The sequence below is a fragment of the Coregonus lavaretus genome, assembly GCF_964263955.1.
Source record: "Coregonus lavaretus genome assembly, chromosome: 28".
NCBI lineage: Eukaryota > Metazoa > Chordata > Actinopteri > Salmoniformes > Salmonidae > Coregonus > Coregonus lavaretus.
The window spans coordinates 11,017,145-11,039,770 of NC_140015.1; the positions used below are offsets into that span (position 1 = coordinate 11,017,145).

Below are 22,626 nucleotides of genomic sequence, written 5' to 3' on the forward strand. Positions count from 1 at the left end.
AGTTTCTCTGGTTTTACTATTTATAAGTATGTGTTTGGGTAAAAACAACAGTTTTGTTTTATTCTATAAACTACTGACATTTCTCCCAAATTAAAATATTGTCAGACATTCCAAAATTGTTCCATCTGTAATTCCCTTACTGCAGAGAAGGCAGCCCAGTCACCAGTTTATCAATAACATTTATTTGAAAAAAAATATTTTGTACATTGTAAAATACATAGCGACTGTATATGTATAAAAAAATACATGATGAACCTGTTTTAAATCAGACAATACTTGTTTGTTATCTTACTTTTTTAACAGCAAGCATGCTACTATTTTTCACTGTCAAGCAACCCCCTTTTTTCTTCTTTGATATAAATACTTCAAGTAATTTGTGCATTGATAGGTTAGAAGGCTGAGCACCAGTCTGATCAGCATTAGGTCTGGCCTCTTTTAACCAGTTGTACTGTGGTTTTCCTCACGTCAGAAGTACAAATCTGTATGTTAAAGAAATCAGATGCAACCTCCCATTCCATCTCTGTTGAGTTCATGAGGCCAGGAAGCTTCAATACTGTGATAAGTCACTATTCAGCTTATGTGGGACATACTGTGTCACCCTCATGGAATCAGGTCTGACAGGTAGGGATTCTTATGTAAACATGGTGGACCTCTAGAACGGAGTCTCACACACACAAAACACATACAGATGCTAATGCACACTGGCACACCCTGGCATGCCTAGTTGAGGTTCTGCCAAGTTCCTCCAGGCCTCCTCTATCCTGAGGCAGACCTGGACCCTGGTAAGCCCTTGCAGACACACTAAGGGCTGGGTAAGGCATGAGGGTGACAGGGCAGGTCTGGGGCCAGCCCTGGGGCTCAGAGGGGCAGTGTCACTACAGATAGTGGAGGTCCTAATCTGGGCACTGTGGCTTTGGCTGCGACGTCTGAGAGGTTGTGTTTGTTGGGTCAAAGGATCCTGGTTCCAATTGGGATGAGCCAACGGAAGGAGTTCTAACTGGCCAGTACACGAGACCTCATCCAGTCCAGACTGGCAGGTAGTCTGGAGGTTAGGAGAAAGAGATGGAAATAGTTTTGAAAATTAAATTGTGTTTGAGTTACTTAAGGTTATTTATGATGGGAATGTTATAACAGACAGACACACAGAGAGAGGAGGCCCAGGTGTGTCTGTAGTTACGCAGTGTACTCACCCCTCCCCTGTGAGGGCGCAGCAGGCCTGTACGTGCCAGGAGTGGGCTGTGATGGAGCTGAGGGTGAGGCACTGGGAGATCTCTGCAACCGTCATAGAGTCCTTCATGTCCTGCTTGTTGGCCAGAACTAGAATCGCAGCATTCTTTAGGTCCTACACACCAGTCAGACAGGGCAGGAGAGAATAATAATAATAATATGCCATTTAGCAGACGCTTTTATCCAAAGCGACTTACAGTCATGTGTGCATACATTTTTACGTATGGGTGGTCCCGGGGATCGAACCCACTACCCTGGCGTTACAAGCGCCATGCTCTACCAACTGAGCTACAGAGGAGAGAGATAGCCACGGTTCTCATTTTTAAATTCAACATATTTACACATCTGAGAGCTTCCTGTGGAAATCTACAGAATCTCACCGCTGTGACGTCTCAGATAATAGAAAAGAGCAGTGTCAGCGGAACAGAAACTGAACAGCTCAGCTGTCAATACACTGATTCACACAGGGAAAATGGTGAAACAACCCATCATGGTTTGCAATCAGTTTGTTTGCTCTGTAGTGGTGATATGAGTCATTTTGAGAGCATGAACAGAGCTCACGTGTCAACATGTTAAAGCTGCAATATGTAACTTTTTGGGCGACCTGACCAAATTCACATAGAAATGTGAGTTATAGATCTGTCATTCTCATTGAAAGCAAGTCTAAGACGCGGTTTTATACACCAGCTTCAAACAGCTGAAAATTTAATATTTTTGGTTATTAAAAATATATTTCATACACACTATACATTGCTTGTTTTGTCACATAAACTGAAATTAGGTGAACTATAAGAATTTTTGCAAACAGGAAATGGCGGACCGATTTCTGCATATTGCACATCTAAAAAGCTACATACGGTGAGTGACAATGGAACATGTGAACAACCTAGAAAACAAAGTGCCCTTATTCTTAAAAATAATCCTCACTCATTCACCTGTTGATACAATAAGGAAATACCAATCGGCTAATATTTCTGGTGCATCATATACAGGAAAAGGGAAGTTAAGAATGAATATGGTGCATTCTTGTATTTGAAACTGGTATTCAGAAAAAACATCTAAACAGTGAGGTTGAACTGACCCCCCCTCTCCCCCCCCAAAAACAGGTGGTTGTTACCTCATGTGCAAGCATGCGGTGAAGTTCATCTTTGTTCAGAGTTAGGCGCTCACGGTCTGTGCTGTCCACAACCAGAATCACAATCTGAAGAGAGACAAAACAATCAAGCCAACTGAATACACTGGCCAAAGGCGACCAACTTACTCACTTAACTGTACCTCTGGCTCTGAGTGCTCTCATCTCATAACTGTTGAATATGATTTCAGTAACAGTCTAGAGCATGAGTGTAAGAGGGATACTCAGGACAGCAGACTGATATGGTTGGTTCTGTAACAGATGATGTAATAGTGTTCCCATGCTTTATCAATGACAACAACAATCATCTGCTGGTTAATGTGTAATAACTCAGTGTTGGCCTGATCGTTGGAAAGCTGAAACATCTCGTCTCCAGCTGTAGCTATTCAGAGAGTCTTGGAGGGAAAGAGAAGTTCAAGCCAAAAGTGTTTAGGCATTAACACCTTCATCAGGGTTCTAGTTCTACTCCAGCTGTAACTGGCCAGAAACCAACACACACACACGTGCACACTTTGTTTACGTAAACAAAAACACACATGCTGTACCTCGACAAAGACGTTCTACTGAACACACACCAACAGATCCGTACCTCTGTGTTGCAGTAGTAGGAGTTCCAGCTGGCTCTCAGGCTTTCCTGGCCTCCGATGTCCCACACCAGGAAGCGGGTCTTGCGTACAGAGATCTCCTCTACGTTACTGCCAATGGTGGGGGAGGTGTGGACCGCCTCTTTGGTAAGGCTGAAGGGACAGAGTGATTGATATGACTAAGTGATTATAAATATAATTTGCATAAATCTGAACATGAATTATAGAAATCTATTTTGATATCACTCACAATTGGTAGAGGATAGTGGTCTTCCCAGCATTGTCCAGGCCCACTATGATCACTTTGTGTTCTATAAGAGAAGGAAAGAGAAAAGTAGTTTACACACTTCTACATAACAAACACATGGATTGCCATTCACAGATATGTGACCCCAAAGCTAATTACTCATCACTATGACAACACATCTGACTGATGGACTCTCTTTAGACTCTAGTGAGGGATTAAAATACCAGATCTGAAAAACATGGGCAGACGTTCTTTATTATCCAAAGGGACAAAACCTCTCTGTGTTTGTTTGCAGTGCTACTATTAGGTAAAACAAGGACCATTTGACCGTGATAGTCAAACCCAGCGACCTCTACCCTGCCATCATCTCATCAACGAGGTAAACAGTACTGCTTGACAAAATGTTATTGGTTGCATAATATTACTGCAATTCACTACCTCTACCGCTACATAGAAAACAGATAATTACACAGGACACGTGTGCAGAACGTTGAGACAGTGAACAGAACATCCAGTACGGACTAGCTCGTGTCTGACAGAAATTAACCAGTTATTGGAAGGTGCCCGGTGTAGTTGGAAACTTAGCTAGCTAGGCTAATTGAAGCACAACGAGTTAGGCTTTGCCGAAATTGACCATTTTTGAAGCTGTCACTAACGTTATTGAAAATATGCAACCAAATGTTGAAACAGAAAAACTTGTGTCTAACAGCTTTTCTTGCGTTGTCTCCGAATTTAAGTCCATAACAACACTGTGCTACAAAGCAGCTAACGTTAGCAAACCAATCAAGCAGAAATGATCAGGCACTGAGTGGAGATTACTTAGGAGCAACAATAATGCTAGTAAATTAGCTATATGTATCCAGGCACACAAATGATTACCTCTGTCTCCGAAGACAGTCATCAGCTTGGTAAAAAGTAGTCCCATATCCACCGGTGATGAGAATGAAGACAACTAAAAGAAGTATCAAAATATTTCAAACACAGCAAATCAGATAGCTGTTAACGTTAGCTGGCTAGCTAACACAATAGGCACCGCACACTTCGAGCAAAGATAGCTAGCTAAGTTACTGTACTGATAACTAACCCTGTGCTGTGCTTCGAGGCTATTAAGCCAGCTACCTGGAAAACATCAGCCTAGAAAGGTATTTTTCTTACGTTCATCGACACAAACAAAACTGTGTCCATGCGTTGTCTATTGATAACAAATTGATTCTGCGATCAAAATAGGCAATGCATTCGTTTACTTAGCTAGCTAGATTTTTGGGGGATGACTGGAGCGAGTCACGGAAAAAGGTGGAGCAAAGGAATTCATCTGTTTAAAAGCGGGCGTGGCCACGCTTCTGTAGAAAAAACAAATGGAGGACGCAAAACGCATCAACCCACATATGGACGCGGAAGAATTTAATAGTTCCTCAAGCCTCATTTCAACAGGTGAATTCTACATGTTTATCAGTGGTGTAAAGTACTTAAGTAAAAATACTTTAAAGTACTTAAGTCGTTTTATTGGGTATCTGTACTTTACTTTACTATTTATATTTTTGACTACTTTTACTTTTACTTCACTACATTCCTACAGAAAATAATCCCTACTGCCTCTGATCTGGCGGAGTCACTAAACACACATGCTTTGTTTGTAAATTATGTCTGAGTGCTGGAGTGTTCCCTCTGGTCTTCCGTAAAAAAAAGAAAATGGGGCCATCTGTTTGCTTAATATAAGGAATTTGAAATGATTTGTACTTTTACTTTTGATACTTAAGTATATTTGAGCAATTACATTTACTTTTGATACTTAAGTATATTTAAAACCAAATACTTTTAGACTTTTACTCAAGTAGTATTTTATTGGGTGACTCACTTTTACTTGAGTCATTTTCTATTAAGGGATGTTTACTTTTACTCAAGTATGACAATTGGGTACTTTTTCCACCACTGATGTTTATTAATAGGAACCAAAAGTGAAACAATGACTGTGACATTCCCCTGGAATTCCATTTCCATTCCTGTGTATGAGAACGTTTTTGAATAAACTTCAGGGATTGACTTTCCCAAGTTAAAATGTCCTCTATACACTGGTGATAGAAGTGATAGTCACACAACGTCAGGCCTCTGCTTAGAAGTCTGGATCTTTATAGCACTACAGGGAGTAATGTGTTTGCCATGTAACTTCAGGATATCTAGCTGTTCCACTTCACATTCATATATTTTAAAAACTGTACCATCACACTCATATCTTAGTTGCCCCGTGAAGTGTATGCCCCATTGCCCCTACTGAATATCATAGCCGGATCCCACCTGAATATTGCCAACACTGACATCCACCCTAAACAGAACACTAATCAGGCCTCTATTTATTTACATGGGATTCACTCAAGAATAGTGTAATGGTAGGACTCAGGGATCACTCTCTGGGTCATGGTGTGGGCATTGAGGAAAGCCTGAAAAACTATGCAACATATGATCGCAGATTCAGGAAGAGGGACCACCACACCCAAACTTCAAGATATTCACGTAACTACTTCCTCCTATAGAACATTATATGGTTCTTACTTCCTTTAAAAATGTATTTAAAAAAACAACGTTTCCTGATAATAATCAGTGATCTCATTTCAACAATGAAAGGAGTGACACAATAAAATTCCCAAGCATCTTTTTTTTCTGATTAAAATTTTAATTAAAATATGAATTTATCCACAGATTAAAAATGAAAGGCAGAAAAAGCAAGATGTAGCTACAATCAGGCACCAATGATACATGTTCTTTCATCTTTTTAACAATTGCGATAACGCAACAATAAACATTATTTACTAATCATTGTTTAATATTTATTTATTTGACTGATGAAATGAGTGGGCAGAAGGAGCCCACCAAAGACATTCATGGGTCCTCCATTTAGTTAACTGAGTTAAAGACCATGTTTTGTACCTATCCCCACCCCCTATACATTCTTCTCACTAGCGCTAAAGAACTGAGGATTTTATTAAATGAAATTGTCCACAGGAAAAACAACACTAAAGTCAGTCAGAAATCAAGAAGAGAAGTGCATGGCATCTGACATTCAGATAAGCTAGCTGTTTGGGTGAACGTTTGGGGTGATTGACCATGCAAAACAACTCTTATATAACTGTTAGTGTGCCCTGTAACATGTAGACTACACAAAGCTGGTGCAGAGAAAACAAGATGGCGGTGGACATCGTGCTGGAGGCTGGAGCGACAGGGTGGGCTACAGTGCAGGGTAGTAGCCAAGAAGACACATACAGTAGAGACACACAGATATGAAAACAGTGAGTGTGACAAGAGTTAAGACATCCCACCATGACAATGGTGGACGTGGCTTGGCGAAACATTCCGGCACTTGTGATTTCTTGAAGGAAAGTCTGAGGGTGTGAGAGACTACTACTGTAGTGCTGCTTATGAACTGTAACACATTCGAAAAGATAGTGTATACTACAGGAGCAAAGCTATCACCCACAGACAGACAGTAACCCTAAAATAGCAGGAAACAGATGGGACAACCAGACCAGACAAATACAGTTCTATTTAAAAGCTATGGCTGAAGCCAGTAAGTGAAGAAGAAGTAGTGTCCTTGGGGTGTTTTCTTTTATTCTTAACATTGAAGTACGCATCAAAGGAATAAACCAATTATCTCAATAAACAATTCTAAAGAAATGATGGCAACTTTTCCACCAGATAGCTTTTAAGGTCTGGGTGATGAGGAATCGGAGGAGAGGGACTCAAAAAGCTTAGGATCCATCCTGAAAGTGGATGAATCCTGAAGCTAAGCCTGAAGCTGTGGGGATAGAGACCCTGATGCTCTGTACTGTACATGGGACATACAACCCTGTTTAAGACTGCAGAGGACAGACATGACAGACTACAGCTCTATCAGATTGAGCCATACAGATCACACAATCATAAATTCACAATCATAATGATAACTGTCCTCGTGCTGTCAGTTCAGTAGGATTCCATGGTATTCATGCAGTAGTACTAACAAAATAAACAAAAAAAGAGGCCAACCAAACTGCTTTTTTCTCAAAACATAAATAAATTGAATATAGCTAAAATAACTGGATGAGGTGGATGGCATCTGGAAGTTGTTTTTTTCTTTATGGTGTACTCTACGATGAGAAAAGTACCTCTTTAATAGGGTTGTAAACAGATTAATTAATGAGCCTCTGATTGGCATGGCCCCCAAACCCCTCCTCTCCCCATTAACCCCAAGCCCGAACCGTGAACCCCCTCCCTCCCCCCTCCCTCCCCCCTCCCTCCCCCCTCCCTCCCTCCCTCCCTCCCTCCCTCCCTCCCTCCCACAGGTTGTCCGTCAGCCTCCTAGCCCATGCGTTGTGGTGTGATGTGTGTTTAGCGGATGTAGACGTCCCTCCCCCAGTCCTCCTGGTTCTTGTTGCGGCCCATGTTGGCGCCGGTGTCCCCGGGTTCCTGGCAGTACCTCTCCCTTAGCTTGGCCCGGCCGTGTTGCCCAGGCTGGGTGTGGGAAGGCATGGGAGGGTGGTTGAGGTTTTCCTGGTCCGGCTCAGCCCCCTCGTCTTCCCAGGAGGCCTGGCGGTCGTGGTGCTGGGCCAGGTGGAGGCGGCTGCCCCCGCCCCCTACCCCGCGGTACATCTCAGACTCCTCGTAGGGGTCGGTCTCAATGTCCATGCAAGAGTCCCCTGCTTCAGTGTAGGCTGAGTCCCGACTGCCCTGCGTCTCAGAGTCGAAGGTGTCCTGCCGGGACAGGCCCCTCCCACCCCCTCCCCGTAGCTGGCCCCGTGAGGAGCGCAGGTAAGTCTGCTGCTGCTGCTGCTGCTGTTGGTGCTGCTGCTGTTGGTGCTGCTGCTGTTGCTGCTTCCCTCCCTGGTCACTCTGGTAGTCATGGAGACTGCCGCTGCCACCGCACTCCGACAGAGGCCCTTCCCGCTTCTGTTCTCCGTGCACCAGGTACGGCCCCTGCAGCGAGCCACACCCATACCACACCACACGCCATGCAGAGACACAGTGAGACAGACAGAACAAGGCCCAGGCAGTGGGTTAGTCAACAGGGTTATGAAAGGTTAGGGTGCAGTTAGATAAAGCAGGATATCAGTAATGTCAGACAGTCAGTTCATAATGCAACACAAATATAGGTTTACAGTATAACAATTCAAATATTTATGCAGTACTTAAAACACACCGTTATTGCATTGTTATTGCATTGAAATCATTACTTGGTCAAAGTGACATTATTGTTTGTATGTAATACATGCACACAGGCGCGCACACTCTTTTCCATAGGCTACAGAAATGTGTTCATTCACCTGTAAGAGAAACAGCCAAGCATTCATTAGGCAAGCGAAACATCAGGTTCAGCTCCTGGCTGCAAAACCAACACTGCCCTCTTCTGGCTGATTTTTCACAGCAGCTAAAATGATGTTTCAACTAATTGTGATATCTCTTTTTCATTCAGACATGTTCCTAATCCTAAATAGTAAGTATTACATTCTGTTTAACTCAGCACAATTAACAAGACACTTTAGAGTTGGGTCAAGCCATCATTTGGCTGATCCTTGCTAATGACTTTGAATAGGCAGAGCTTAGTCACACGCATTGACAGTAAAACAATAACTCCATCTGAACGAATCCTAATGGATCCATGCAGCTGCCATTGTCTTATGTCAGATCGTGTTACTCCTACGCGACGCTCGGCCCTCAACCGAGACAGATCAGTACAGGCTTAATCGACGCGGTATCTGACGTAAGACAACATACAGCCAGCCGCACCATATAAAATATGACCTATTGTATCAGAGAAAGCACAGTTCATAATAGTGCATTTATGTCTAACTGAACACAATTAAATCAATTCTGTGGGTATAATTGATATACGGTAACAGCTTGGACACTTTTACAAGGTCTTGGACTATGACAGTCATTAGTCATGCCATATGTATTTGGCTGAAGCCAGTGGCTGATTGGAGATGAGACCCAGATGATCATCTTTCTGCTGGTTAGAGTTTGCTGTGTGAATTAATGAAATAGGACATTAGTCATGGCCCACATCACTTTACACACACACACGCGCACATATGCATGCACGGTCACACACACACAAACACAGCCCATCCCTGCCACGCCACACAAATCAGAAAACTAGAAATGATGCCACAACAACAAGGCACACATTGGCCAAGCGGCCGAGATGACTCGCTCCTTTTCAGGGACAGTGCCATGGCAACACGGAGGAGGGAAGCAAACTGGACACCGTTTCCCAGACGATAAAGGAGTGCTGAAGAAAGGAGGCCAGGCAGGGAGCCCTGAGGTTGGGTAAGGGGTACACAACTCAATTTTCTCTCCCAATTACAGTCAACAGGGAATAGGCAGCAGACCAGAGACAGAGGTACCTCACTGACTGATGGATGGATGATGGAGGATTTTCACTTCTTCCAATAACTGCCCCCATCAATTCATTTCACAACTTCAATGTGATTGTGTGCATGTTATTCTCAATGAAAACCCTTCCCAGTGCTGGTTTGGTCTAGTTTCAGTGTCCTGCCCATAGAAACTCTCCTTTTCTAATTTTCGGGTGTGTCTTGCTCTTAGATACTGTGTCATTTGCAGAGAGGTTTTCTTGAAGAGGACGAAGCTCTCTGTTTGTCCTCTCTGTGCTTGTGTGTGGGTGTTTTCTAACACAGAAGGCTTTTACAGTAATGTGTGGGGCCTATATTGTTCTGAGTACTCTGATGTGTGTGTGTGAATATGAATGTCTGTGTAAGTGTGTGTGTTATTGAGTTGGATCCAATGTGATGGACCCAGTATACACTCTACAGTAAACAGCTCCCTCCCTCTCTCCATGTATGTGGTGTTTCTCTATACAGTATTATGAATGAGGACGTGGTCTAAACATAATGCAATTAGGTTCTTTCCTTCTTTCAGGACAAGGGGAGGGATGGAGAGAGGGAGGATGGGGTGGGGTATATCTGGAGAGCAGGCAGCCGGGTTTGGGTTAGGAAGGGGGTGTCTCTCCCCCTGAGCTGTCCCCCCCCCCCAGCTGGCCTTTAGAGGGCGTGCTCGGCCACCTTCCCATCCTCGGCCCCGGGGCCCTCCAGGCCGGGCCAGAACTCCAGGTTGCGGCGCAGGGAGGTGAGCACCTGTACCTGCAGGTTGGAGACGGGCTCTGGGGAGGCGGCCAGGGCGGCCGTGGCCATGGTGCGGTTGAGCAGGGGGTTCGGGGGGTTGCTGCTGGGGGGGTGCGTGGCCTTCCAGTATGCCTCCAGGTAGTCAGCCAGGTGCTCACAGGCGTCCTCCAGCTGGTTCTCATCCAGGATGATGTCAAACAGCTCCTACATACAACATGGAGGGACATTATGTTAGTGTCTCACCTTTCAACTTCTGAGATTCAGCCAACTACCTAAAAGGGCATCATTTCCATGTTAAGCCAATGCCATTGTTCAGACTGGTCATTGTGAATTCATTTGTTTCGGCCACAGAATCCAGGGTCACAGACAGACACTCACAGGGGGGCACTGGGCCAGTTTGTCTGCTGCCACCATCTGCACGTTCAGGTGTTTGGCCTGGGACTTCCCCCGGGATTTAATGAGCCTCTGGAGGACCTGAAGGGAGACAGGCAACAACACATTGCTGGTCACTGCTGGTCACATCTATAGCCATTTCAGTCATGTACATGCCATTTCAGTAGATGTGATGGAGGAAGTCAATCTATCACAAAGTGATTCATCTCAGAGGGTACCTTAGGTGAGGCTATTTTGATGTAGACGATGATAGGAGCCAGGGAAGTCTTGGCCAGCTGAGAGGGGTGGTTGATGGTGTCTGCGTCTAGGGCAACCAGCTGCAGGGTGCGGGCCAGCTCAAAGATACGCTCAATCTCACTCTGCACCTCCGCTATGTGGCAGAGAACAACATGGGAATGCAATAAGTAACGGGGTATTGTAGGTGTCTGAATACACATACAGTATACAAATTGAATTGGTTGTCAAATCTCAATTCTGTCCACAATTAAATCCCTTCTGGAGTATACATGAGATCAGTGTGACTATTGCCACTTTGCTAACTCATATTTCACACACTTACCATTACAAAATAACAGGATACACACATGCAAATGTGGAATGTTAATACTGTATCATGCATGTCAACGTTTTGGCAAAAGGTTCTGTGCATGTGAAACAGAACCCATCGCATTAGACGTTCCATTTACACATGGCTAAATGGAACATTGAGACATTCTCATTCTGTTGCCACATTCCAAAGAGTAGTAACTGATGTTTTGCACTGGTAAATATGATCTCTAACATACGTTTTTATATCGACTCAAACTCGGGAAGGAAGGAGGCTTATAAGAATGAGATGCCTGTGGTGGCACTTGATATACTCTTCTGAACATGTCAATTAATAAAATAATCTGAAACTGATTAAGTGTAATAACATTCGCTGTTAGAGCTATCAGACATTGCAAACGTATTAGTCTGTTTGGATGTTTCGGCTTTGTAGACTCTCATTCTCCTTCAGCAAAACCCTAGAAGAGCCTGTATGGTTTTAACAGCTTGGTTGTCCCCCTTTATCATACGCTCAGATGTGTGGACATGTTTGGGGGTGGGGGGGCATAACAGGGGACAGGTAATCTGCAGAGGGGCTGCGGGCTGCAGACAGTTTCCCTCTGAAGGGCTGAGGTAGAAAGGGAATTAAACCTGCAGGCGGAAGGAAGCGACTCAGGGACCAGAGGCTCCACAGAGAGATAAGAGAAATGAACTTCACCTAAAATTATGAAAACCTAACAAACTGTCCTAGCTTTTATTAACCTGCAAATGTCCCCAATATACACTGCATCTATGTGAAGAATGTGTTCCCTGTATCAGATTGGTAGTAACCAATGATGTACGGTATATAAACACATTAATATATGAACGTCTATGGTCATAACACAATCAAATTGTGTTTGAGTTTCAGGCTCCTTGTAGGTAAAGTGTTATTACATGTTGCTTTACAGTAGGGTCCCTGATTCTGGGTCACAGGGTGGTAGGCAATGGGGGATGGAGGGGGAGTATCAGCTTCCCCTGTACGCTCATCCCTGACCACAGTTGCCCCCCCAGGCCCCCTATCACATTTCCCCTGAACCACAGACAGACAGACAGACAGACAGACAGACAGCAGGCAGACGCTCAGCTGAGTAGCCTAGAGCCACCAGAGCCACCCAGCACTCATACTGCTGTGTAATTAGTGTACTCTTTCCAAGCCTTAGTTCAAGTTGTTTTATTACTGCAAGCAACAGGCTCTCACAAACCTGTGTGAGGAACAGAGAAAAGGACAGACAGACAGGCAGACGCATGAGGTATGAGTGTATGAGGAGAGTAGTGAGAGACAGACAGGGGAGGAGAACAGAGAAAAAGCTCTTGGTTGTTTTCCTCGTGGGGTTGAGAGCATACGTACCCAGTACGTCTGAGAGACGTAGAGAGTGGAGGGAAGGAGAGTGGTGGAAGAGAGGGACGGGTGGGTGGTGGGTAGGAAAAGACAGGATGGAGAAAGAGAAGAGGCCAGATCAGACTCAGACAGTGAGTAATAAAGGTAGAAGGCTGACAACCCTTTCAGGTTCCTGTGGACAGGCTACACTGCCCCTCTCTGCTCAGCTAGCCTCTCCTCTAGAGGGGCCTTGTTGTTCTGTGCTTAGCCCTACTCACTGATATTGAAGACTATCTATCCCAAATGGAGTGGATTGATGACCTTCTAAATAAAAACATTTGTTTAAACCAATTACAGTGAGGGAAAAAAGTATTTGATCCCCTGCTGATTTTGTACGTTTGCCCACTGACAAAGACATGATCAGTCTATAATTTTAATGGTAGGTTTATTTGAAGAGTGAGAGACAGAATAGCAACAACAAAATCCAGAAAAACGCATGTCAAAAATGTTATAAATTGATTTGCATTTTAATGAGGGAAATACGTTTTTGACCCCTCTGCAAAACATGACTTAGTACTTGGTGGCAAAACCCTTGTTGGCAATCACAGAGGTCAGACGTTTCTTGTAGTTGGCCACCAGGTTTGTACACATCTCAGGAGGGATTTTGTTCCACTCCTCTTTGCAGATATTCTCCAAGTCATTAAGGTTTCAAGGCTGACGTTTGGCAACTCGAACCTTCAGCTCCCTCCACAGATTTTCTATGGGATTAAGGTCTGGAGACTGGCTAGGCCACTCCAGGACCTTAATGTGCTTCTTCTTGAGCCACTCCTTTGTTTCCTTAGCCGTGTGTTTTGGGTCATTGTCATGCTGGAATACCCATCCACAACCCATTTTCAATGCCCTGGCTGAGGGAAGGAGGTTCTCACCCAAGATTTGACGGTACATGGCCCAGTCCATCGTCCCTTTGCGGTGAAGTTGTCCTGTCCCCTTAGCAGAAAAACACCCCCAAAGCATAATGTTTCCACCTCCATGTTTGACGGTGGGGATGGTGTTCTTGGGGTCATAGGCAGCATTCCTCCTCCTCCAAACACGGCAAGTTGAGTTGATGCCAAAGAGCTCAATTTTGGTCTCATCTGACAACAACACTTTCACCCAGTTCTCCTCTGAATCATTCAAATGTTCATTGGCAAACTTCAGACGGCCCTGTATATGTGCTTTCTTGAGCAGGGGGACATTGCGGGCGCTGCAGGATTTCAGTCCTTCACGGCGTAGTGTGTTACCGATTGTTTTCTTGGTGACTATGGTCCCAGCTGCCTTGAGATCATTGACAAGATCCTCCCATGTAGTTCTGGGCTGATTCCTCACCATTCTCATGATCATTGCAACTCCATGAGGTGAGATCTTGCATGGAGCCCCAGGCCGAGGGAGATTGACAGTTATTTTGTGTTTCTTCCATTTGCAAATAATCGCACCAACTGTTGTCACCTTCTCACCAATCTGCTTGGCGATGGTCTTGTAGCCCATTCCAGCCTTGTGTAGGTCTACAATCTTGTTCCTGACATCCTTGGAGAGCTCTTTGGTCTTGGCCATGGTGGAGAGTTTGGAATCTGATTGATTGCTTCGGTGGACAGGTGTCTTTTATACAGGTAACAAACTGAGATTAGGAGCACTCCCTTTAAGAGTGTGCTCCTAATCTCAGCTCGTTACCTGTATAAAAGACACCTGGGAGCCAGAAATCTTTCTGATTGAGAGGGGGTCAAATACTTATTTCCCTCATTAAAATGCAAATTCAATTTATAACATTTTTGACATGCGTTTTTTCTGGATTTTGTTGTTGTTATTCTGTCTCTCACTGTTCAAATAAACCTACCATTAAAATTATAGACTGATCATTTCTTTGTCAGTGGACAAACGTACAAAATCAGCAGGGGATGAAATACTTTTTCCCCTCACTGTAGGTCAATGGTTGAATGGGCGACTATGAGGCTCCCTACTGTATGTCGTCAATAGATGCTAACATCCAATCAACCAATATTTCCTGACCTTTTGTGAACAGGTAGCTATTACCAACAGAAACAATACTTTTAAATATCTTTCTCCCAGTACTCGGAGACAGGTAAACACCAGTCATTGTCCATGTGTAGCTCAGTTGGTAGAGCATGGCGCTTGCAACGCCAGGGTTGTGGGTTCGTTTCCCACGGGGGGCCAGTATGAAAAAATAAAATTAAAATAATAATAATAATGTATACACTCACTAACTCTAAGTCGCTCTGGATAAGAGCGTCCGCTAAATGACTAAAATGTCAAATGTAAATGTACAAACTGGTATTTCATTTAGAGTCAGGCAGGTCATCAGCAGGATCAAACACATACACAAGCTAAGGTTGATATATGAAAACACAGATAGTGAAAGGTAACAACACAATAGCCCAATGGATGATAAGAAACATTAACTAACAAAGCTTTTTGAAATGTATCACGTGGGAGTGTGTTGGAAAGGCACAGAGCCAGTCCTGGCGCTTATTGTGATCAATGGTTTTGTTTTAGGTACAAGAAAGGCACAAAGGTGTCTTGCCCTGTCTTACCCAGGCTGGAGCGGGTGCTGGAGCGCTCGATGATGGTGTGTTTACTGGGGTTGTTGAGGACCGAGCGCTTGGCCAGGGAGATGTCTGCTGTCACCCGAGTGATGGATATCCTGGAAGAAACATTATCAACCAATCAGGGCTGAGAACTGGAAACGTCTAAAAGCAGGTTAACTAAATACTAAGTTGAAGATATTTTCAACCTATACTAAATATGGGAAATATTTCAGTCATGTTCTCTGGCTGGCCTGAAACTCACCTGCCCTCAAACTTGTGCTTGAGAAAGTCAAAGAGAGCCTTTTGCATCATGTCAGTCACCTGGTGGGAGATGAGGAGAAGACGAACTGAGGTATGGAATATGACAGATATAATAAACCATAAAGAAAGTTGTTTTAATGGGGAGATTGAGACATACAGTAGCCTTACCTCGTAGCCCTTGAGTGACGGCCCCACTAGAATGATGGGTCTCATGGAGGGGACCACGTCGTAAGGGGGAACATGCTCCATCTAAGCCAGGGAGGAGAGCACCAAGAGTGGGGTGAGACACTATAACCACTGTGTCTGAACACAGACATACACACACGAACAGAGCTCACACATACTTTGAGACGCACAATCTACAGCCACTTTGTACGCACATGTACGGAGCTACACAATCTACTGCCACAGAAACACACACACATAAATCAACATTATGTCAACACCAACTCTCCCTCTCTCTGTACAGTGGACTACAGTCAGAATGACATATAATGCATTTCAGACAGAGGCCATTTATTATCTTGGAGAGGATAAAAGCTCCAAAACCAAGAGCACATGTTTTCACAGAAAGCACTAATTTCCATTTCTCAGTCTGCTCTGCCAGTCATAGCAAATGAAATCAACCATAATTCAACTGGATCAGAATGAGCTATGGAGAGTGGTAGGGGCCATTATTGATATATTAAAAAAATCTCAGGTGCTTTCGTGCAGCCAAAGGCTTATGTGACTGTGGTTCCAGTCAAAGATAACTTTGTCAATTCCCCTCCTCTCTCTCTCCTACTCTCTCTTAGTATGTATCTGTGTGTGGTAGACTCCTCTTGCTTTATAGAAAGACGCCAGATAGACACCAAGCCAAATGGGTTTTTAGGCCCAGAAAACGGACAACCAGCACACACCAAACCTACAAGAAGATACCCCTCATTTTGAACCAACATACAGAGAATGTATTTCAGAAACTTACTTAAAACACTCATATCACATTGAAAATGGAAACATACACAGATGCATGCACTCTTACGCAAAACACCCACACACTGTCAATCAATATTCTGACAAGTAAAACAAATGCATACATTAACACACCATCAATATGAATCATGAGGAGCATGACTCATCTGCCCAACATTGCATCTATAAGCATCTGTTCTGTTACAGAAAGTGTCCTGTTTTGGAGTGACAGGTGAGGGGAGAACACTAACTGGAGAACAGGTCCCATGGTCTATCCACTAACAGATAGGCAGGCATCAGGAGAATACAGATGTAGGATCTTCATTTGACCTATATTGTCACACCAAAATAATCCTGCAGCAACAGGTTTTGAACGTTTAGTCCATAATGTTGCTTGATCGGAAGTAGTGTACATGAAAAGGGCAATACTGTTAATATAACGGTGTGTTAGTGTGGGTTTTCAGTGAAGTTATGTTAATCACGAAGCTCATTTGCATTTCCTGCTCTCTGTATTCTCAGCACGCCTTCTCCTCTGTATTCCAGGCAGCACTTTAGTGCACCGAGAGCAGTAGCAGAGAGGCTTGGAGAGCTCTCCTCCACTAAGGTACATTACGTTACATAAAGCCACACCTCCACAACCAGTTCACCTCATTCCGATTCACTACATCTAAAAAAATACACTGTTAAGAACTTTTCCAAATGGTGCTCATCTCTAGAGGGGCAGTGCTGGGTGAAGTGTACTGTGTATCACCATTAATCTCTCGTTTTCAGAAAAACATTTACTTTCACGTAATCTATAGAAAGTGTTTGTGCTATTGGAGGACAAAGCGTGCCTCTGTCTCTACAGTCTCCTGTATCTATGGGATCAAAGCTGTGTTGACAGCTCTGAGATAGCGAGGGAAAGTGAGGCGGGCTGACGATCGGTTACTGGCTGTCACTCAAAGCAGCCGTCCAGAATGGGAATGAAAACACATCAGGCAGCATTAGCGTTCACCAGAACTGTGTGTGGGACAGGGGCCGTGACACGCCTGCTCCTGCTCCTGCATACTGACAGCCTGTGTTTACCCAATCAGCTCTGACTGCATACTGACAGCCTGTGTTTACCCAATCAGCTCTGACTGCATACTGACAGCCTGTGTTTACCCAATCAGCTCTGACTGCATACTGACAGCCCGTATTTACCCAATCAGCTCTGACGACAGAGACAATGGAAGCCCTGCTTGCATTTGGGGGTAGAACTAACATTTCCCTTCCTACAATTCCTCCCTATAATTTCTCATTTTCCATCATTTATTAATTGATTATTTTGGAACACAATATCCCTGGGGACAACTGCAACACGGAAATCTTCTTGGGGAATAAGTGAAAACCTTGACAAAAATGAGGAGATGTTCAAATCCAGTCACCTCCTACTCTCTCTAGCATCAGCTGACATGAGAGCAGACTGAGGAACATGGAGAGACAACAGAGAGGAAGAGGAGGAGGCAGAATAGAAGGTAAAGGTGAATTAAAGGTCAGCACCGACTCACCGACTTCTGTTTCTGTTTAGCTGGGCCACCTACAGTATCAATCCGCACACAACCCCACGAGAAGAAAGAGCAAAAAGGACAAAAAAGAGACAAAAAGCAAAAAAGACAGAGGACGTGTTGTTATTGACAGGTTAGGGTTAGTTGGGAATTGGGAGTGGAGCTGTTCAATAGTACAGCGGAGACCACACCCATTGTAGTCTGATCGATAATGAAACTTATTGTTTACAGTTGCACCATCAACAAATATTTATACATTGATTTTGCATCTGTGAATGTATGAACATGTCCAAGTTCGTCTTTAGACTGTAGCTCAGCTCAACCCCTCCCCCAGTTGACCAGCGCAGAAACACACAGGCAAACATATCTCAGCGTTACCGTGGTGACCAGAGACTGAGGGGCCAATCGGGATTAGGGAGTCAGACAGGCGCTAGCTAGCGGCGGGAACGGAACGGTGGGTCAGTTTAGGGCAATAAGTCAGAGACGAGGGGGGTGGAGAGGGGCTAGTGGGAACAGACAGAGGTTATTATAGTCTAGGACTGGGCCATAGCTGCGTGCAGTAGGCGGGTTTGGTTGAAGGGAGGTGGGGAGGGGAAGCAGCCGTGGTGCCTGGGGCCTCTGGAGGGCTTTACCTTCTTAAAGAAGGGCAGGCGGTGGATTTGGCCCTGGGGAGAGGTGACGCTGCCTGCGCTGCCCTTGGGGGAGCGAGGGTCACCCTGGGACTCAGGGGGCTCCTCGGCATCCAGGTCCAGGGGGTCAAGGTCAAAAGCCATCGTGGACATGTCCACATGAGCTGGGGGGGGGCGGGCGGGGCGGGGTAGAGAGAGAGAGGGGACAGGGAATGACAGAAAGAGAGAGAAAGAATATCGAGCAATAGTGAAAGAGGAAGAAAAAGTGGAGATGTGTACAGAGAAATGAGGAAAGAGAAAAAAGGAGGACAAGAAAGGGCATGATAAGAAATCAATAAAAGACAAGAAGGCAATCCAAAGCAGAGAGAAGGACGGACTCAGATCTGAGATCTAGAAATGGGAGAAATGACAGAGTTCTGAACCAGAAATAACAGTGCTGAAAAAACATTTAAGAGATAGAAGTCAATAGGTGACTAAGTAAAGAATAAATGCTTTTGGTCACGACGAAGTTAGTGTATGAGCAGGTCAGAAAAACAGCGATCGAAACAGAACAGTGAGTAATAGAGAGATGCGGAGAGAAAGGAGGTGGAAGAGAGCGCTATTTACTGCTGAAGAAGAAGTGGCGGAGATGAGAGAGAGAGAGAGAGAGAGAGAGAGAGAGAGAGAGAGAGAGAGAGAGAGAGAGAGAGAGAGATCGAGAGAGATCGAGAGAGAGAGAGAGAGCAGAGAGAGAGAGAGAGAGAGAGAGAGAGAGAGAGAGAGAGAGAGAGAGAGAGAGAGAGCAGAGAAGAAGAGGTGCTAGGAGTTGGAGGCAGAAAAAGCTGTGTAGCTGCCCTGAGGAGGGTGTGCTGTTTTGCTGGGACTGGTTAAGGTGGTGAGGGCTCTGTGTTTTGGGTATGGGTAGGGGTGTTTTAAGCCGACACAGCCAGGCAGGAAGAAGGGTTTGGTATATCAGTTCAGGTATAACAAATATGGTTGATAAAGACAACCATACTATAACTGTCATGTATTAACGTTACACATCTATTATTACTAGGTAGTCCATAATTGGAGAAACAATGCCAGTTACAGTCAATCTACTTGTCTGATCTAGTCCGTCTGTCTTCAATTCAATTATTCAATTCAATGAATTCACTCCCAGTCAGTTGTTATCTAATAAAAACATGTATATATTTCTGTAATTCCACCATCAATCTTTCCTTCTGTCTTTATGTCAGTCTATTAATTTCCCTCAGTCGCAGTGAACTGTCCTGTCTATCCAGCAGCATGAATGAACTGAACTAGCTCAGTGTTAACACATAAGGTATGGGCTGCGTCTCAAATTGGACCCTATTCCCTTTAAAGTGCATTACCTTTGACCAGGGCTGATAGGGCTTTGGTCAAACCTAGTGCACTATGTAGGGAATAGGGTGCCATGTGGGTCACAACCCTGGTCTGGCCAAACGTAGTGATCAGATTTAATGAGAGGAGCACTATATCCTCAGCTCTATTTCAGGCTGGTCCTGTTAGCCATGCTAATGACAGACCCGCTAGGACCCCTCTCTTTCCCTCTCTCTGTCTCTCTCACTCCAGCAGCAGCACACCCACTGAAACGCTCCACTCCACACTGCAGATATCTGATTCATCATGGTTCACTAACTATCCAATTAAAATCTACATGGAATATTAGCGACAGGCCGCGACAGAGGGCTATATCTGTCGTCACACACACAGTGTTGTAGTGTGTGTCTCTTCTAGCCAGCCGAGTGGTGAAGATGACCCCCAACTCCTGACCTTACCTGTGCCAGGAGGGGTGGGCCTGCGTGTTCCCGTGGCAACGTCCAGGCTGGAGCTGCCACCAGATTTACTGTAAGAGGGAGGAGGAGAGAACAATGAGTGGATGGTTACTGGTAGGTGAAAAGTGAGGTAGACTGAAAAATAATAGTCATTGAAAATACATTGAACTTCAGGCAGTCAATTCAGGAAGTAAACTAAAATTACAATACAATAATCGAAAAAAGGGCATTCATTTTCAATGACTTCTCAATAAACGCTACTTATTTCTAAAAATTTTACAAAGTCACTGGGTGATGGGTGCCAGGGTACATGGGTGTGGGTAGCAGCAGTACCTGGAGCTGAGGCGGTTCTGTCTCATCTTCTGCTCCTGCAGTAGCCGGGTGTTCTCCAGTTTGACTGGGCTGGGGATGAACCCCACCTCACAGCCCTCCTTCACCAGTCGCCCAATCCACCAGTCATTATTGTACTTCTGCACAGAGCACACAGACAGACAGACAGACAGACAGACACGTCAATACTACCCAATAATACACACACCAGTCTTCTCCTCCCTCGCTCACAGAGCCCCTGCTGTTGTTGCCAAGGCAACCACCGCCTCCATCTTAGCTTGCTTAACGACACATCACCAGACATAAATATTGAACCGGATGTTCATATTATAACTGAACAACAAAATGCCATTTCACAATATCCCCCTGTCATTATAAAATGTCAAATCATAGCTCCAGGGGATGGGGACTAAGTCATCTTCAGAAACGATCTAACAATAAGAAATAAGAAGGCCCAGTGTTGTTTGGGCAGCTCTGGTACCTCTTTGATGTGTAGGAAGTCTTTAGCTTCAAAGGAGATGGCCATGCCCTGCACCGGGACGTCATCGTTGGGCCCAGAGTTGTAGCCCACATTCGTCCGCACAGCGAAGGCCACTGGTTTGGTCTGGAGAGGTGGAAGCAAAAGAAAAAGGAGAACAAAGAATGTGAAAAGAGGATAAGATGAATGACATGAGGGCGATAGAGCGAACCGGATGAAATATTACTCAACTTGTCATGTCGCTCAATGTTTATAATGTCACAAAGACTGTTATTGAATGTTAATTGAATAGAAATAAATGTTATAATATGTGTTAACCATGTACCTACAACTGTTAGCGAGAATAGTCAGGTGTATAGTTAGGGTCAGGATGAATGGTTAAAGACTGTGCTGTTCTGTATGGCTGTATGGGGTACTGTATAACAGAGGGACAGGGTCACAGGGAAGGGCCATGGTGACCTCTGACCTTGGCTTTCTCGAGGGTGGCGAGGGCCTGTAGGTCTGCCTCCTTCCTCAGCGCCTCTGGGTCCTCCTCCAGGGACACATCTGAGTCTGACGGCCGGCTGGTGTAGGAGTCGGCAGAGCCCTGCAACACACACACAGGGACAGAGTAAGGAAGTGAGAGAGTGAGTGTGTGTTTGTGTGTGAGAGAGAGAAACAGGGGCAGAGCGAGAGAAGGTATAGAGTGAAGGAAAGAAGGAGAATGTGGGAGATGGTGGCATGGTCATTTTTTCTAGTGTGCTGTATGTTTGTTCGAGCGTGTGTGTGTACACAAGCGTATTCTATGGCATGAGCACACATCCTTGAATAAAACCCCTGTGCCAGTAAGGGCAATAAAGACAGCAATAGTACTACTGGAACCACACACACACACACACACACACACACACACACACACACCTCCTTATAACAACACCAACAGACAGACAGAGGGGAGAGAAATGAGTGGACTGTAGAGATGTGTGTGGAATAACACAATCAAGGCCTTGTGCCCAACGTGATAATACGTTTTTTCCTCCCCTGGGATCTCTCTCTCTCACTCTCCCTCTCTGCTTTATCTCTCCTTCACTCTGTCCCTCTCAGTCTCTTCTCTCAATATGGTCTTTACCACTGCCTGTCTTTTCCCATCTCCCTACGCCTTGATCCATCTCTATTTAGACCCTAATATGTACTGTAGTGTGTTCTGTACTACTGCCTGGTGCATACCTCATTCTGAATGGCTCGAGGCAAATATCCCAAACAATCACCTATAATTGTCATCAGGTCCACCTCTCTGTGGTATTTATTTTGTTTCACCCTTTATTTATAACCTGGAGACACAAAGGGAACCTGCCTGGCTGCATGCCTGATTGGCTGCCTATATTCAAGCCTACTCATCAAATACACACACATTACTGTCTGGCACATTACACTCGGCTGGTGTAATATGAGTGTGAAGTGGATGCATCAAAACACATATGCAAAGCTGATTCACAACTGATCAGGCGCTTTGATGTGGTTAACACCCAGTGCCTACATAT

General features: G+C 44.6%; 2 protein-coding genes across 2 annotated transcripts in view; both read right to left on the reverse strand.

Moving 5' to 3' along the window:
* Positions 1 to 4,458, reverse strand: LOC311104232 (ADP-ribosylation factor-like protein 5B). Its single transcript, XM_084145973.1, has 7 exons — positions 4,346 to 4,458; positions 4,070 to 4,142; positions 3,194 to 3,254; positions 2,949 to 3,096; positions 2,345 to 2,428; positions 1,191 to 1,342; positions 1 to 1,042 (listed from the first exon to the last, which is right to left on the reverse strand). The coding sequence occupies exons 1-7, from the start codon at positions 4,373 to 4,375 to the stop codon at positions 994 to 996; spliced, it is 597 nt and encodes a 198-aa protein (XP_084002099.1). The 5' UTR covers positions 4,376 to 4,458; the 3' UTR covers positions 1 to 993.
* A 3,091-nt stretch (positions 4,459 to 7,549) lies between these two features.
* The window catches only part of LOC311103683 (voltage-dependent L-type calcium channel subunit beta-1-like), a gene marked incomplete at both ends in the record, with an annotated part of 38,655 nt that continues 23,578 nt past the window's right edge, over positions 7,550 to 22,626 (reverse strand). Inside the window, 12 exons of the mRNA XM_084145298.1 lie at positions 7,550 to 8,134; positions 10,318 to 10,503; positions 10,678 to 10,773; positions 10,911 to 11,062; positions 15,163 to 15,272; positions 15,419 to 15,477; positions 15,586 to 15,666; positions 18,527 to 18,687; positions 20,302 to 20,369; positions 20,632 to 20,768; positions 21,110 to 21,232; positions 21,573 to 21,692. Of these exons, the coding sequence (XP_084001424.1) occupies positions 7,550 to 8,134; positions 10,318 to 10,503; positions 10,678 to 10,773; positions 10,911 to 11,062; positions 15,163 to 15,272; positions 15,419 to 15,477; positions 15,586 to 15,666; positions 18,527 to 18,687; positions 20,302 to 20,369; positions 20,632 to 20,768; positions 21,110 to 21,232; positions 21,573 to 21,692 (1,878 nt within the window). The remainder of the gene's footprint in view (positions 8,135 to 10,317; positions 10,504 to 10,677; positions 10,774 to 10,910; positions 11,063 to 15,162; positions 15,273 to 15,418; positions 15,478 to 15,585; positions 15,667 to 18,526; positions 18,688 to 20,301; positions 20,370 to 20,631; positions 20,769 to 21,109; positions 21,233 to 21,572; positions 21,693 to 22,626) is intronic.